Source organism: Molothrus aeneus, chromosome 3 (assembly GCF_037042795.1).
Source record: "Molothrus aeneus isolate 106 chromosome 3, BPBGC_Maene_1.0, whole genome shotgun sequence".
NCBI classification, from domain to species: domain Eukaryota; kingdom Metazoa; phylum Chordata; class Aves; order Passeriformes; family Icteridae; genus Molothrus; species Molothrus aeneus.
In genome coordinates, this window is record NC_089648.1 from 45,353,120 (window position 1) to 45,370,739 (window position 17,620).

Sequence of the window (17,620 nt, forward strand, 5' to 3'; positions counted from 1 at the left end):
GCCCTGTGGAAGGCTAATAGTTGCCTTTGTCTCTATTTCACCAGTCTGCTGGCTTTTCTTTTTTAGATACAGCTGTAGATTTATACAGTTGTCCATGCTTTCAGATTTAATATGTACACAAACTAAACCTCCTTGAAATGAGCCTTTGGTGTGCTACTTTTACATTTCTCAGGGCATTTCTTGCTGAAGAAGCATATGTATGGGTCACATGGGCTTCACTGAGTCTCTGTCCAACCACTTGGAGCTTCCTGCACAGAGAGCAGGATGCGAGCCAGGAGGCTGTGGACTGTCCCAAACCCACACAGTGAGTCAGGGATATGGTTGGAACTGGGTGGTTACTAGCGCTCAGCCTTAAGTACATTAGGGAGTAATGCTTCTCATCTTCTGTATTTCCCTTGGTACGAATAAATAGGCTCAAACTCCAAGGAATTTCATAAAGCTCCCAAAATCTTGAGAACTGCAACCATACTATTGAGACCAGCACCTCTTACATAATACTGGAAATTTGGGAAACACAACCTTAAGCTCGTCACTTATCAGTCTGGAGGTTGTGGATCATTTTTGAAGGGCTATCTCAGGGACACAGAAGTTCTGACTTCCTCCTTCACAGGGTGGCGTGTTATTAACATTTTGCTGTTTCAAGCAGAGACAGCCTTTCTCCAAAAAGCTGTTTCTCAATTGAAGCAGACTATGTAGAGGTGTTACACTGACAGTGACACTTAATGGGGCCTGGTCTTTAGAAAAGAGCTGCATTATCAAGGGTTCCTTACTGTGTGAGGATTTTTGTTTTGAATTAACATGAGACCCACAGGGAGCTGTGTTGTCTCGTGACCTTAGCAGGCAGTTAGTAATCCATCCTGGAAGGGGGATGTTTAGGTGGGACAAAGAGTGGAGTTGAAGATTCCCTGGCATTCCCAAAGAATAACATCTAGATCAGTGAGAACTGGTTTGTTAAATATTTTTTTACGTTGCATATGCTGCCATTTGCATGTTGAGTAGTCTGAATGCCTGCATATATTCCACTGCTTTGATAAAACAGTCATTTTGATAAACTCAATAGTACTTGTATAGTCCCTGTACACATACAGGGGTTTGATACTAATTTATACACATGTAAGATTTCGTTTTGTTATTTAAATTATGTCTACAGTGAGGGGAGCCAACTGTACTTGTATTTGAAAAAGAGGAAATGATGTGATAGATTTGCTATTTTATATCTGACTTCATAAGAGTGGCTATTGATAGGTTGGAATGTGTCTGAATGTTTAGAAAAGATCATGGGAAGATCATTGTCACACATATTTTTTCCTCCTTTGGAGAAAAGTAGACATGAAGCAGAAGAAAAATTGCTATAGAGAAAAGAAAATGTCTTTGAATTTTTCTCCATTCTGCATCATTTCCATAATTTTCTATTTGAAGCTATCACCACATTTTGGCTGCCTCTTTTACTGAATCTACTTATATACATTTTGAAGGTGAATTACTTGGCTGCTTGACATTTTTGTTCTAGATTATGCTGCAATCTGTCTGATTTGCAGTCAGAGAGAAAGCATTACAGCTTGAAATAAGAGGTTTCAAAACTTTTTTTCCCCCGGACCTCTGCACATGAAGGTCTCCCTACACTAACAAGATATACAAGGCCATTAAATGAAGAGGGCAGGTTGTAGAAGTGCTGGAAAATAACTGACATTTAAATTAATTTTGGAATGTATCAACTTGAAACTTATGAAAAGAACAAGGTGTGTCTGGTGAAGTAGAATAAAGTAGAGATGAATACGAAGGTTTTTTTTTTATATGCTTAGCAGACTCAGTTGGAGTTTTATTTTCAAAATTTTGGCCCTTATCACGCACACAAAAATATTCAAAAATAATAGTAACACAAAGTTGGATTCTCAGTGTGTAGCCTCAGTGACATAACAGGCATACTAGTGGTCTGGAGATGAACTGCAAGGAACCAGCCAAGGATATATGATTTCTTAGTATCATTCAGCTGTTGTTTCTTTTTTCACTCTTGGATAATGGTGAAAAGTCAGACTAAGTGCCATCTCAAGTCCATATTTTTGGCAAGATCAAGCCAATATAGGATTTACATTTTTGTTTTCTACTTTCTTATTTATCAAAAAAAATCTCATCTCTTATTAAAAAAGTTGAAGTTCTCACATGATTTAATGTTCTCTTATAGAGAAAGTGTTTATCTAAGTCTTTGCAGCTCAGAGAATTCATAACAAAAATCTGTATTATCAGTGTTCCAGCAATCATGTGTGTTTACAAGGTTGATATGTAAAATGAGTGAAAATTGTAAAGAAACATTTTACAGTGTGACATTGAACTCATCAGCTGGATTCTGGCAGGTTCCCAGTCTGAGTGTAGTCCTCTGCCTTTCACAGTTTGTTTTCTATCTGCATGATGAAAAAGAATATTTCTCTCACCAAAAATGTGGTGGCCTTTCACAAGGTCCTAATTTGGTACTGTTTGCCATGTCAGGGAGCACTAAGTAGACCCTTACTTTTAGAATCTCCCCCTCTCTTTACATCCAAACAGCCAAAGTGCATTCATCCCCAGTGGTCACGTAAGCCTTGAGGTTCCTCAGCTTTGGAATTAAAGAGATGCATGCAGTCACATGCATCACCTTGGGTTAAACATCATGTTCCATAGAAATTTTCCTTTTTTTTTAAAAAAAGTTTGAGAGTAAAGACTGGAAATTTAGGTTAAGCTATTTTGCCATTTTAAATACAAAAAAAAAATGGGTGGAGGGGAGCACAGCTTGGTGACAAACTTTGTTTAAACTGTAATTGAAATACTGAGGGTTGGAATAGATGAAGAAGTATTTTAAACAGTGAAAAAAGAAAAGGAGTTTTCTTAGCAATATGTGTATGAATGCTCTGAAATGTAAACTTCATATCATCCAGTGTATTTTAAACCCTCATACATTTGAATCTTCAGCTGCACCAAGTACTGATTGCTTTTGTAACTAGAATTGATTATTCAACTGGTTATGCCTGTCCGTGTAAGTGCCGGATATGGCTACAGCAGCCCTGGAGTGCAAGAACTGTTTTGTGGAGCATGCTAACGAATATATGGAGAATAAATTTATCCACTTGTGTCCTCAGGCCTTAACTTGTAAGTTTTGTACTGCGTTGTCTTTGTAAATGTTGTTGGTGTACAGGAGTATTTATAGATTTTGTCTCTCTTCAGAGTCAAAGAAGCAGAGGAAGTTTGCAGGCAGAAAAAGGGGAAGTCTCTGTACAATATTAGACCAAAACATGACTCTGGAATCGTAAGTAAAATTTGTAGCAATGCTTCTGTTTATATCACTTGTTTCATCTTTTTCTCTTTGCATTTTATAGGGAGGTTATTCTTGATCTATGTTTTTGTTTTGGGTTGGTTTTTTGTTTTTTTTTCTTTAATGTTTAACATTTTTCTTAAAGGTGTTAAATTAACAAACTTGAAATCTGCCTATGAATATTACTCCACAAAATAGGTGTAGCACAAGAAAGAGCAGTTTATTATTGCCTCACTGAGCCAATCTCTGTTCTTCCTAGTCTTGGTGTAGGATGCACATAGAAGGCAGAAAGGCAGTTTTGGTCTTCCAGCTTATTCTGTTTGTATTCATTCTCTTTTCTACAGATACAGCATGAAAGGAAGAATTTTGATAATTACACATTTTTTGAGCTGGATCACTATATCAAATACAGTGTTTTCTGATCCACTGATATGGATTTGTTTGAAATAGAAACACTAGAAAAAGATAATACTGTGCTTTCACCATTCTTTTGAAAACAAGTAAATAACTTCAGTGATAATAGAGGAGTAATTCTGGTCATTTAATGAAACTTTTCCCCTATGATTGCCTAACCATTGTAAGGATCATGACTTATTTTACAGAAAAATTATTCTGGTACCTCACATTTAATTCATAACTGTAGCAACTGGCCATCATTTTTGTTTGAAAAATATTAGAAGATTTTTTTTTCATGTGTCTGTCTCTCTCTTTGTCCTCTGCTCCCCACCACCCCAAGACATGACTTAATTCTTTCATGCTTTGTAGTCATGGCTGTGTAGTCATATAATCTGTGATACATCTTGTAAATGAAGCATGAGGTAATTTGCTGTACTCTAACTAATATAATTTGATACAGGAAGCAATAATATTGCATTTATTGTTTCTTATTTTGAATGTTTAGAGAGAGTTGATTGTAGCTAGTGTCACAAGAAATGTAAATGGATTGCTAGCTTGGTAAGGAGTTATAAACTACATTTTATCAATTTTACTTAAAAGCAGATCAACATTTTATTTCAAAAAAAAACCCAAAGTAACATTTTTGGGAGTTCTCCATCTAACTTACATACTGCTCTATATGAAGACATTGAGAGATTTCTTTTAAGAAATAACTATTTGTTTAATTATCATTATTTTTTGCACTGAAACAGGGACCTTCAGTATTAGTGAAAATTTGATGAGTGAAAAGGAAAGTAAACAAAAATATTTCACAAGCAGTGCATAGCTGTAGTCTACTTCAGTTCTAGCTTCAAAGTTTATTTGTGAAGTCAGTGCTACAGTAAATATAATCTAGCATTTGCCTATGTCTTTCTTATGCTTTTCATAATTGTGTAAGTTGGTTTTGTGTACACTCAAATTTTGTCCTTATTTTTAAATTTTATTTTATTTTTCAGAAAGCAAAGATAAGTATGAAAATCTGAGAGAAGAAATTCAAAAGCCATTGTTACCTGGTTACCAAAATTCAACATGCCTGTGGGTGGGGAGTGAGAGGGAAGGAAACTACATCATCCTGATCATTTGCTTCATTGACCTTTTAAACTTTGCATTTTGTTCTCTAGTTTTCCACCAACTGATGTGTTATTGTGCATTCATTCACAAATGTAATCACTTTATTGGAGTGCCCAGCAATAGACTAGGTATGGACTTGAAACACCTTCCCTGTACTCTGTATCTCCTTTGCCACTCAAAAATGGTATTTTGTAAAGTGTATGGTATATTACAAATAGGACAAGTCAGCATGCATAAAAAGTGGTATCTGCATCAGTTCTGAACATGCTGAAAATTGCATTAAGTTGAACTTCATAAGAATGCTACTTGGTACAGTAAAACATTTCCATTCCTACTGGCAACATCTGACAAATACTTCATGGCACTGCACTTAGTTTAGGGAAAGAAATGTTACTCCTAGTGAATTGTTTGTATCCGTTTCATGTTGGCATTTGTAGTTTGTATTTTGAATTGTTAAGTGCTGTTTATACAGTATAATCAATGCTTTCCCAACTTGTTTGGTTGCCCTCCATGACTAAATATTTGTGGAACAAGATGTTTACTGTAACTATGTTTAAAATCGATAAGGCAGCATACTTTTACTTCATCTTCTGCCAGTTAGTGAATGCCAGGTGGTATGGGGGTCAGAAATCCAGCACTAAAAAAGAAAAAAAAAAGAAAAAAAAAAAGAAAAAGCAGAAAAATACAGAAAAGCACAGAAGTATGATAGAGAGTATGAGAGATTTGGCTATTATAGTTTGTTAATATATAAAGCAGCTAATACTTTTACATGAACTTTAGAAGGTATAGTATAGTTTTAACTGCTGATCACTTAAGTCAGGCTTTTGGCCACATGTACATGACTTCCCTTCTGGAATTAGCTTTACAGTTAATTTAAAACTCCTTTAGAGAGCTATTAAAAGATGCACATGGAGACAACATTTATGGAAAACAGTAGCCAATTCTAGTGACAGACAATAGACTACCAACTAATTGACATCAATTTCACACTTAACAGAATTACAGACATTTCCTCCAGGCTTTCAGTGTCCCTGAATAAGAGGTTAATGATTGAAATATACTACTTAGGGCTTCCATTTTAGACCACATGCTTACTTCCTTTTTGCAATCCAGAATTTGCCGTATCAGTTTTGGACTGATCAACTGATAACAACTCCTTCCTCCAGTCCTTATTTATGAGCCCCAAACCAATGAGTTTGATTGACAACGTTTTTATTTCTAAGCTAATTTTTCCTGAAAACAGACTGTGTGTGAAACTCAGTTGGATGCACGTGCTCACAGCTTTGGAGCCTGAAAGACGCTGGGGCAAAGCAAATGAGCTCTAACCTGCTGGGTTGCATCATTCCCTGTCTAATCTAGCACATCAAGAGACATTCCAAGCTGTTCAGAGGCTAATATACTCTACAGGGTGTCATAAAAGGAAGTGCAAAATATGACCTCAGGAATCTGTTATTCTTCACATATACCAAGCACTAGAAAAGATGGTTTTTTTCACTGTGTGAAAAGCAAGTCTCCTGTTGCTGATAAACCTATGTGAAAATCTGTACTAGCAGTAATTTCTGGCAGGGATATAAATTACCAAGAATGGAATTCTAAAATTTTGTGTTGATGGGAGTAACATTACTATTTGGGGAAGAGAAAACAAGAGATTATTTGCTGTTACGACTAACTTATGGAAAAAGAAAAACTTTAAAGAGTAAAGCTATTTTAATGGCACTGATTCAAATCCATGTTTGTATTTATGTAAACAATAGTCTTTTCCTCCTAACTTTGCTCCTAAGTGCAAGGATACAGTAGCATGTTTTCATTTGTAGCCTTCCTGTTCTCTTCAGTACCTACAGTATGTATATTACTATACTAAATGAAATAATAGATCATCTAACAAAGATCACTATGTGCAATACTGTATTTAGTGTTTCTATTCCAATTTTTTTAGAATGTTAATTTATAAGAAAATAAAAGGAATAATAATGAAATAATTGCCTTCCCTTGTCACTCTCTGGCTATGCTGTAGTGTGCTACAAACTATTTGCTCCCTAACCACCACATCCCATTCTGGGTCCTGTGATCAAGGAAGAGCCTTTGTGAAGACAGCAGAGGAAGTAAGACTTCTCTTTGCTTGCCTTTTGGAAGGGTAGTGACAGTAATTCCCAGTTATGTGGATATACTACCTTTTCCCCAGGTGGTGGTAGTGAGAGCTCCAGGTTCTTTACCCAAGGAGACTATGTAAAACTCACTTCTCCAGCTTGTGAATGCCTCCCAGTCTTACATTTGGCTCAGGTTTGTAACCTGGTCCTACTACATTGCTGAGTTAACAGTCTCAAGAAATTGCTAGTAAGGTAAAAACATGCATGCATTGAGAAGTTAATCTGCATATTATAATCCTTTTTTATATATACAAGTGTTTTAGCAACCTCCTAAAAGGTTCAGCAACCTCCTAGATCTGTCACATACATACCCTTTCTACAGGATCTGCAGCATGGATGATAGAAGTTATTTCAAGCCTCTCTCTTTCAGAAGTGTCAAAGGTTGACTGCAGCTGATGGAACTGTATTATGATCTTAAGACACATGCTGCTACAAGGATTTTTCTTTCATTTTACTCAGACACAGCCTATTTGATAGAACATAACTTATCTCCAACTTATCTCATACCTCCATGCAAAGTAGCCCACTATGTGCAGCACCACAGCTGACCCACAGAGCATCCAAAGGGAATGTTCTCACAGCACAAGTTTCACTTCTGCTCTTTGTTTTTAGCAGCATACTCAACTTTTTACAGAATTCTGGACCAATGCTCTTTTGTTTGTTTTGTGTTTTTTTTTTTAAAAAGGATAGGAACCCCCCATTGGTCTCCTCTCCCCTCATTTACTGCAATCCCCCTCTTTACTGCAACTTCAAGCACTCTACACTGAAGTATTGGCCCTAATTCTACAAGAGTTCTCACAGAAAAAATCCTGAGCCTTTGTTGATAGCTAACACCACATATTGCTCACTGTTACTTAAATGCAGCAGCAAAAGAAGGACTTTCATACCTGAGCAGCAGATGTGACATGCTGGCAGAACAATTTGGTTTTTTATGAGGAGCTAAGAGGATTCATGTTGTTTTGCCTGCCAATTAAAGCCTTTCAGAAGCATGGCACTTTGTCACGTCGTGACACTGTAGTGGGTTAGCTTTTTTTGTAGCACCTTTCATCATCCCAAAACACTTCCAAAACTTAGTTAAGTATTAACCAGCTGGGGCAGTGGGAATAATAATTAGAAGGATCTTCCACAGACTCACTTTTTTTCTTGCCCAGTTTTTCAGTGATCAGCTTAAAAAGTTGGAAGCAAATATTAATTTCATTGAGAGAACATATAGCAAGTCATTGCATTGCAATTATCTTGTTGCAGCCTCTAGGTTAAAAGCAAAGCCAAATTTGTGACAAATCCACTATACTAGTTACTTCAGTTACAATCATTTTAAACTACTATGGACAGAATCAGCGAAAACTGATGAAGTTGAGTTTTTCTGAATAAAGTGTAAACAAGTCAGAAAAGGGAGAAAAGAGAAAACCATGCCCCAATACCATTCATGTCTGCCACCCATCAAGATGATTCTCATTACAGAACAGGTTTTCTGAGTTATTCTCTTGCTTACAACTGACCCATCTGTTCCTGTATCTGATATTCTTCTTATAAAGAGCATCCAGGGGTAAGTCCATTGCCTCAAAAAAATGCTGTTAAAATGCTGTGTTTCTGAACATAAAGGGTCCCTATTGCGTCAGCACTGTTATTTCATTTATTCCCAGCTGCTGCTCAAATTTACCGTCTTAAAAACTTCACTTGCCACCCACCCCAAGTTGGGGCCCTGCCAACATGGCAGTTCAATTGTGGTTGAGCTTAACATGCACTGTCTTCCTCCCTTTCCCTGTCCTTAGCACCTGTCCACTTTAAGAAGTAACTGCATCTGTCTGACCTACAGCTTTTCCATCTACTCATAGAGATTTGCCTTGTTCTTGGTTTGCTTCCACAAGTGGGAGATTTTTGGATCACAGAGTATGCCTCTGGTACAATGATGGTTCAACAGTTGGGCAGCAACAGACAGAGAACTGGAGCTGGAGTCTGGGCTGTGCCTCAAGCAGCAGAGGTTCAGATGGGTGCTGGGCAATCCATGACCTGCAAAGCAGGAAACTGGCCAGGAGATGATGGGAATGAGAGAGGGGCATTCGAGGAGGTGACGGCTGAGCTCCCTTTGAGCCAAGTGACAGAGGTGCTTGGGAGGTCTGAGCAGGGAGCCTGCCCACATCTAGGAAGCTAAGGCAAAGCAAAACACTAATTCTCTAAGGCAACAGCTACTAAAAAAAGTCTCCAAACACTGAACTTTGAGAAGATTTGGGCAAGAGCCAGGGAAGGTAAGACAGCAAAGGGCTCCTACAAGCACAGTGCCATAAAGGACAGAGCCCTCCCTTGCTAGCTGTGGTCTAGGTTCTGCTTCTTTCAAGACTCATCACAGGCATCTCTTCTGGTCACATGGAGGCTCATCAATCAATGTGACAGCTCCCTTTCCACACAGAAATTTTCCCTTGAGAAACTGAATTATCTCTGGGGTGGTAGGGGAAAAAACACCACAAGCCCCAAAATAGTACCCCATCTTTGGACTGCCATATGTTGAACCTATTCAAGAGCTGACAGCAACAACTAAAACTCACCTATATCTTAGGATATAACTTTTTTTTTTTCCTTATGAGTACTTTAGTGCCTGTTACATAAGGATCTGTATATATTTTAAACAAAATTATTTAGGTCAGTTACTCCTCCTATGGCAAATGATGGCAGTGTTTCAACCAGTGGTGGAGCTTTATTTGTCAGTTTACCAAAAAACCCAGAATAAGTGCATGCAAAATCAACTCCAGAATCTAAGAATAATGCATTTTATTTTTCTCTCTTGCCTTCCAGGTACTTCTGAGGGGAGTGGGAAACAAGGGGAGAAGTAGTTAGGTTTTCCCAACCTGTCAGGGTGAACCATCATTCACCTATATTTGGGAGGGTGAAAAGGAAGCTGGAGATTATACTGGTTAGAGAGCAGTTGGACACAAACTGTTGAAGCAAAACACCTGGATGCCATATAACCCTAGAGTAGCTTTATTATTTAATCTATAATTTAATAGTTGACCTAGAAAATAATTACATTATACTTAAAGCATTTCTTCATTTTTTGTTTTCATTTATAATACAAGAATTAAATACAGTTTTAACCATTACAAGCTCAACTCAGTTTTTTACATAAACACAGCTCCTAGAAGGAGCTTTAAGCTGCAGCATATTCATATTGCAAACTGGTGAAAAACCCAGGCAGGGCATAGCTTAAAGGTAAAGATTCTTGCACGTTTTTCTTAAGTGAATTTACTAGGGTGCTCTTCTCTCTCTGGTCCAAAGTGTCTGACTTTCAGTTGATTCCTTTCAGGTGAAGACTGAGATCCCCGGAGTCTTAGTAGACTATATTGCCACCTTCCCCATCTGCATCCCACCCACACCCACACTCTCAAGACTGAGACTGAGTCTGAATTGTGCCCATCCTGGGGCTGGTACGATGCCACAGGGCAGCAGCAGGCGCCCCTAAAGCCTTCCCTGCGCCAGGAGTCTCCCTGTACACTTGTGACATGTTGGAAGGTCACAGCAGAAAGCAACGTCTGTTCGTGTAACAGGGCTGCCAGAGCCGACCAACCTCCCCCTGCCCACGGCAGTCCCTGTAAACTGCTTGGGGCTCTTGTGGAGATCAGTCCTCAAAGCCTCTTAGGGAGGCCTGTGTCACCTAATGGGGACCTGTGGCTCTGAAGCCCCGGCTGGTGACAGTGCTGAACATGTTAACCCCTTGATGTGGCTGCATGCACAGAGAGGGGAGGGGCTCCGGCAGCAGGCTGCAGATGCTGGGCTGTGCGACAGGCACAGGGAGTCAGCGTGTCATCTTTAATTTGTAAGCTTCAGACAACTGCGTGTGCACTGGCTTTGGTTTGGGGGAAGGGGCTGATTTCAGACAGGATTTTAATGCAGCTGGGACTAATACAAATCAGAACTGTAACAAATGGGATATACAGGACAAATGTTAAACTCCATCAACTGAATAACAACATAGTATGATTTAAAATGAACTGCAAGTGTTCACCAACACTTATTGTGCAGGTCTCAAAAACTGAGTGGACCACCAATAGTGTAGCAATTACAACTTACTCTCTCCCTGCTCTCACAGCTGTGACCCATTCCGGCATCACTGATTGAGGTGTTTGTCCTTTAACACTAACACATTAACATGGTTTCCAATCATGGGAGAGACACCACTCCCAAAACTTGATGACACTTATGTAGCTTTTGTATTCAGTCCAGCAATGACCAAACTTTGTCCTTTGTGTGACAGTGCTTTTATACCTTTGGGGACACATTATTCCCTTAAACGTTCTCTCCAACTACCCTTCTACCTCCCCTGGTTTGAGCAGGCATAAATATAAGGTCATAAATGGATGCTGTCCTTTTTGGAGTAAGAAACACACACACACATATCTAACATACAAAAACCTACCAAAAGCATAGTAAAACCATGTCCATCTTAAGCCAGGCAGCCAACCTAGCAACCGAGTCTCTTAACATATTTTAATCGCTGGCATACTCTGCCACAAGAAAAATATACATGACTAGGTCTGTAATACTTTAAACAGCTGTTTACTATAGCTAGGTTACAAAATAAACACTGCTGCAGAGGCCATGTGTTCAATATACTCTAACCACAACAGCATCAGAACCCACCCTCAGTCTGCTCTGTGGTCACTGTGGCTGACCCAGCGCCTCACCCTCTTCCCCTTGCTTCTGATCTGCCGCTCAGACAACAAGCCCAGAATCATTTGTCATTGCACAATTGGAACTGTCTTAAGGAGAGGAGCCTCATCGGAAAGTCTCACTTGCTTTTCACACATTACTCCTCGTTACTCTCCCTCATCTGTGTCCCTCAGTCCTGGGCAGCACCCCAGCACTTCCAAGTGAGAGAAGCAAGCTCCAGACCAAAGCACAGGGAAGGTGTTCTCAGCTTGTGGAGGGAACTGGAGTGTAGGGCAGAGGGCTTTACTCCACACAGTGGAAACATTTAATGCTGGATTCAGCCAACTGGTCACTTAGATGATCAATCCCAACTTCTGTGAGCCTGCTCCACTCCAGAAGATTCAACTGCCAGATGATATTTAAAATACAATGAAACTTTATGGTGAAGTGCCTAACACAGCTGGTTATAAAGCGTTATTCCAGTAGGCAAGTGACAAGGAGCCTTTCCTTGCTGGAGAGATGCCTCCTGAAAGAAAACAAAACACAAAAAAAAAAAGGAAAAGAGGAAACAAACCAATGAAATGGACAGTCTGCTCAGTGGGAAGGGAGAGGCAGCAGTAAAGCTGATGGAGACAACACCAAGCAGCAGCTACGCGCCTGTTCTCACAGTTTGCCTGAGCTGTTCAGATTCACAGACATGCACCGGCACTGCTTGACCTTCTGAATTTTCTTGAGTCGGAACGGTGGGTCCAGCTCGGGGCACTCCAGCTGCACGGTCGAAGAGGTGACCTTGTGTGGCTTGCAGAAGGCGCAGGACTGGAAGGACTCCTCCTCCTTCTTCACGTGCCGCGGGATGTAGAAGGAGTTGCACTGCCCGTAGCAGAAGCGGTTGATGATGGTGCGGCTGATGCAGCCCTCCTCGCTGACTGTCTGCCGCAGCGGCTGCGTCTTGCACCAGTCGCTCTTGAGGTACTTCCTCTCGGTGACCACCAGAGCCTCCTGGCTGGAGGCCAGCACCTCCTTGTTCAGCTGCTGCCTCCGCTCCGAGTGGTTGCTGCTGCTGCCTTTGTACGGGGAGGGAATGGCACCTGCGGGGCGGCTTTTCTTGGCCTCCGATACTCGAACCAGTGCTGCCATCAGAAGAACGGACAGGGCAAATTTCCAAACCATCCTGCAAAGGCAACACAAGGCACTGTTAGGAGAAACATATCTTCAAACCACAGAACTGGAATAGAGTTGATACTTCACGCATGCTTTTAGAAGAAGTGGAGATCTTATCGTCTTTATAATCCCATCACTTTTCCTAGATTAGCTCTATTCTAGGGTGATTACTTATCAAGAAGAGGCCAGGCCCTTTGGAAAGTCACACTGCTCCCCCTCAACCCTCCCCAAACTTTCCAGCTACTTGGTTTTTTCCCCACAGGGACTTTGATGCTTTGGTGGCTGAAGTGGTGGTTTTACAAAAGCTTCAGCCAGAAACATTTCCTCCTTCTCTGTGATATCCTGGGCCAAACAGCTGGGCAAACTCCTGGCTAGCAAAGGCTCAAGAAACTCTTGCCAAGATGGTGAGAGTTGATTTGGGATGGCAGGGGAGAGGGGAATACCAGGTTACACAAAGTGCACGCCCATGTCTCTTCAGCCCCCGAGTCCCAGCCCAGCCTCATTCTCCACAGAAGTAGCAGGGGGTGTCCAAAAAACTATTTTTATTATTTTAAATTGCTTCTTAAGTTTCTTAGGGCTCTTATGGCACTTACAGGCTTGTATTTGTTGTCTTTGTATGAGGCCAAAACCTTGATGGATTTATTTTTGCAGTAAGAGGAAATGCTTAAACACAACTTAGAGAACTTCACAAATGCAAAGCCTCTTGGGAAAATGGTTTAAGAAGATTTTTAAACATGAGAGGATTCAATATTTATTTTAGATTTTAAGGAATAGGTTACAGCATAAGCTTGTTGCTAAGTTAAAATAGTCAGTCAGATGGCAAAAATATTTTTTTCTATGGTTGTCTATTATGTCTTGTTCTGTGGAGCATCTCTTACCATCTCTTGTCCAATTCATTTTAGTAATGGGTCTCAATGTGCTTCCAGAACATCAGACTAGGTGTACTAAATTTACTTATAAAGTCTCACTAGTGAACTGCTCATTTGGCCGTTCATTTCATATCACTCTCCCTGGGAAAAGAGAACAGAGCGGCTCTTCAGTGCCAGGAGTGGGTGCACAGAAGCTTCCCATCCAAATCTTTCTTTATTCTTACTGAATATTTTTATAGTGTACAGAAGAAAGACGTATCCCTCTCCTCACAGTAAGCTTCAAACCCTTCCAATGATTTTAATCACTGGAATGATTTTCATTATTTTCCTTTACAGAGATACCTAGACAAGAAACTACCATCACACTGGTAATTAGAGTGTCTAATGTCTAATGTTCAGATGTTGCACAGGTCATCTGGAAAACTTGTCACTTTCCAAACAATGACACAAAAAGATCAAAAAGTGTTTGCAGTAAAGGTGCAAAAAAGGACAATAATTGCAGTAACAAATGCTTCTCACCTAATTAAGCAGACCTAATATTTTTAACTTCTGTGGAGATAAAGAAAAGGAACTACTCTAGCAGACAGATGATATTGCTTAAGGTTATTTTCTAAGTCTACAACATCTCAATGTCAGACTTGGGCTAAGTTTCTAAGGGGAGAAGTGAAGTGCTGAAGGAAACAAAAGTGACAATCGTATAGCTGTAAACAGAGGATGTTCTGATGCAGAGTTAAATTTCATGCAAGTGTATGCTTGAAAGAGAACCACCTTTAAATGGATCAGTGTTTCTAAACCACAAAAAAGTTCATTTATCTGCAACCATGCCATCTCCCCACTGAACACCCACTGTAGCTATGGGTACTTTAAATCAGTGGCCTATTTTCACACTGCTTAGCATTCAGCATGCAAGTCCAGAAGTTTTGTCCAAGGTCATTAAACGAAGCAAGACTAGACTTGGCTTTACAGGCAGGTATTGCTGCCAAGTCCACTGGATGTCAACCCACACAGCCAGGCCAAAACCTAATCAGGTAATTAGTTTCAGTTGAATATAGTGTTCCATGCTTCCTTTCAAATTGCTCTCATGTTATTCTGCACTGATGGCTGCATTTCAGTAGTAGATAAAACAACTGATTCCTAGTCCTTTGTGTTTTATATAGAAAGGGGAGGAAAAGAAACCAGATTTACAAACCTTTGGCTTCTAGAAAAAGACAGAGGTGAGCTCTTCACAAGATGCCTTATGCCACATTTCTCAGGCATACTCTTCTACTCTTTTGATACACAAATACTGCCTCTCCAGTCTCATTTTTCTGATCCTGGCATAGAAGAGGACAGCAAAGGTCAAAAGAAGAGACACACCCTTTCCCCTCCCCTCTCCTCTTTTCTTGGGATGATCTTTAGGGCTTTTGGATCTTAGGTCCAACTTTCATGGCTCTACAATTCTATGAAACCCTGTGTTACCACGCCTGCCCTTTCTCTTCATAAAATGAAACTTGAAAGGACATGTTTCCTTTTTGTGCCAAGAGTAGTGGTCAAGCAGAAATCCTATGTAGGAATTCAGGAAAGCTGACAGAGAACTAACAACAAAGTCTACAATATAGAGAAATACTATAGCAGTATTCTAATTGCTTAAATGGTTTTATGTAGGCATGGAGAGCCATTCAATAGAGTAAGTAGGATTTATTCAGTAAGTCTGTGTTTATAACTAATAAAGCATTATAATCAAAGCCACTATTGTACAGTTAGAAACCAAACACTGCAATATGTGCAAGTACTTCTACAGACAGGTAGGAACACACCACCTATTTCTGTCATTGATCCTTATCAAACTTGAACCTTAAAATATTTATATAACAGAGTAATGATCTATTCTACACTAGCAGGTCAAATGTGCATTCTGTCAGATGGTGGAATTTCTAATCACAGCGTTACCCCTTACTAGCCTGCAAATCACCCCTTTCTAAGCCCTGGCATACAAATCCCCTATTCAAGCAAGTAAGGGTGCAAACAAGGTCACACGGTGCCAGCAACTTGCCAAGGACTACACATATATTTTCAGCACTCACATGCAAAGAGAAGAGAAACTTCAGGACTCCCAGAGAAAGAGAACATTTTGGCAAACTGAATTTGAACCCAAAGCAGGACAGTGAATGCTGTCTGTCTGCAGACAGAGCGGGATGAGAAGAAACACAAAACGTATTGGAGAAGAATCTGGCTTTTGGCAAGGACAGGGCTGTTCTGCCCTACTTAGATGGAACAGAATGAAACAGCATGTAGCTGAGACCATGCAAGTGAGAACTGCCTCAAGAGACCAAAGCCCCTACAACGTGCACCAGTGCCAGCCTGGGCCCCCCCATTCCTGCTGCACTTGGGGTCCCCATAGCCAACCTAGTGGCAGATCCCTCGCGACAGTTTTCAACTTCTTCAAGCATTGTTGCCAGCTGCTTTTTTCCAGTGTATGAGCTGAGAATAACTTAACCTTAGACAAGACATCCAACAAGGCTTGGCTGCATTTACATATCATGTGGCAAGTTTTTCTCCCTGAGATAAGGAAATTAGCATCAATAAGGAAATTAGCATCAAGTATGAGTTCATAAACTCATCAAACCCAACATGCTGGAGCTGGGCTATCAGGCTTAGAAGTGTAAAAAATCCTTGGCATGGAAGTAAGACTGTCAAAACCCAGCTCTGTCATTAAGAGGTCAGGTCACTGCTAGGAGGGGAAGACCCAGGATCACTGTGTCTGCCCCTAGCTTTATTTCTTCTTTGTATCCAGTTACTGTGTCACAAAGTACCTACCAATGCAGGCTCCCTTTTCCATACCGACCTCCTGGCCCTATAACTCACGCATTCTTGAAAGTAATCCAGCTCCAGAGCAGGACAGGCAGTAATGTAACCCCCAAAATAAATTACAGTTTTGTGCTTAAGGAAGTTCTCTCTGCATTGGAGCATTGGATTTGCTTTCAGAATTCAAGGTCATAGTTTTCAGAGAAGTCTCCCTGAGAAGAAGTGGGTGCTATGGTCTGAAAGGCAGGGCAGGAGGTAACACCAGTGCCCATCTGTGCTGAGGGGCTGCTCTGATGTTTCATCTAGTTTTCAAAGTCAGGACCAGTTTCTCAGCTCATTATGAAGATTTCTTACTGGGAATTCCTGTTTTGAAGATCAGCCTACTTCAAGGTTGCAAGTGGATAGAAAGAAAGAGGGATGTAACTGAAAGATCATTGTGATATTTTATGTTAGCTGCTCAGGAAATCAGGAGGTGTGAGACCCACTGTTTACTTTAGCACCTACTTTGTAGCACATACAAAGCACTCAGCATTATCAGCATTCCTGGAAGCGTCCAATTCTCTGATATAGGTATAATACAATCATCTCTTCACCAGACCTTTGTGGAGGGAATTCAGAAATAAAAGTTGTAGGCAATTTAAAACAAAACAAAACACAACAACCAAAAAACCCCACCAACCAAAAAAAAACCAACCTACAACCAAAAAATCCAAACCCGCAAAACCTGTCTTACCATGGAATTTGAGACTCTACGTATTCAGCTTAATCAGAGTTTGGATTCATGAAGAAGATTTAGTACTATAAACCTATCATACACCCATTAGAAGTACAGTCTCAAGTACTGTAAGAGCCAGTGGCTGGGAAGTTGATAAAAAAATTCAGAGATTTTTTTCTGCTTTTTGAAAAATTTCAATCTAATTAACAGCTGAAGAGCTTCCCTTGGACAAATATTTCCCTGTGACTACCAGCGAAAGGCAGGCATTACAGACTAGATTAAATCAGGTCCCATTAGGTAGTACAGTACATAGATGGCCACATTTGACCACCCGTATCACCTGCTTCCATTTTCCACCCTGCAAACTTCAGAGATGTGAGAGTTCTCCTTAGGGATCACTTGAGCATGGCTGAATGCAGGAAGCCCTGTTACAAAAAATTTTTTTTTCTAGGGCCCCTTTACTTTCGTATTAGACCTAGTCAGAAAAAGAATCTGTATAAACCAGTCATATATA

At 40.2% G+C, this 17,620-nt stretch overlaps 2 protein-coding genes across 3 annotated transcripts in view; one reads left to right on the forward strand and one right to left on the reverse strand.

Moving 5' to 3' along the window:
* The window catches only part of FMN2 (formin 2), a 152,869-nt gene extending 146,101 nt beyond the window's left edge, over positions 1-6,768 (forward strand). Inside the window, exons 17-18 of the mRNA XM_066546802.1 lie at positions 3,196-3,277; positions 4,675-6,768. Of these exons, the coding sequence (XP_066402899.1) occupies positions 3,196-3,277; positions 4,675-4,701 (109 nt within the window). The 3' untranslated portion in view covers positions 4,702-6,768. The remainder of the gene's footprint in view (positions 1-3,195; positions 3,278-4,674) is intronic.
* Positions 6,769-9,889: 3,121 nt separating this feature from the next.
* The window catches only part of GREM2 (gremlin 2, DAN family BMP antagonist), a 41,131-nt gene continuing 33,400 nt past the window's right edge, over positions 9,890-17,620 (reverse strand). Inside the window, exons 1-2 of one of the 2 annotated variants that reach the window (XM_066545673.1) lie at positions 14,797-14,902; positions 9,890-12,748 (exon numbers count right to left, since the gene is read on the reverse strand). In XM_066545673.1, the coding sequence (XP_066401770.1) occupies positions 12,241-12,748; positions 14,797-14,864 (576 nt within the window). In that variant the 5' untranslated portion in view covers positions 14,865-14,902 and the 3' untranslated portion in view covers positions 9,890-12,240. Of the gene's footprint in view, positions 12,749-14,796; positions 14,903-17,620 lie in introns of those variants that run through there. The other variant, XM_066545674.1, reaches the window with a different exon arrangement.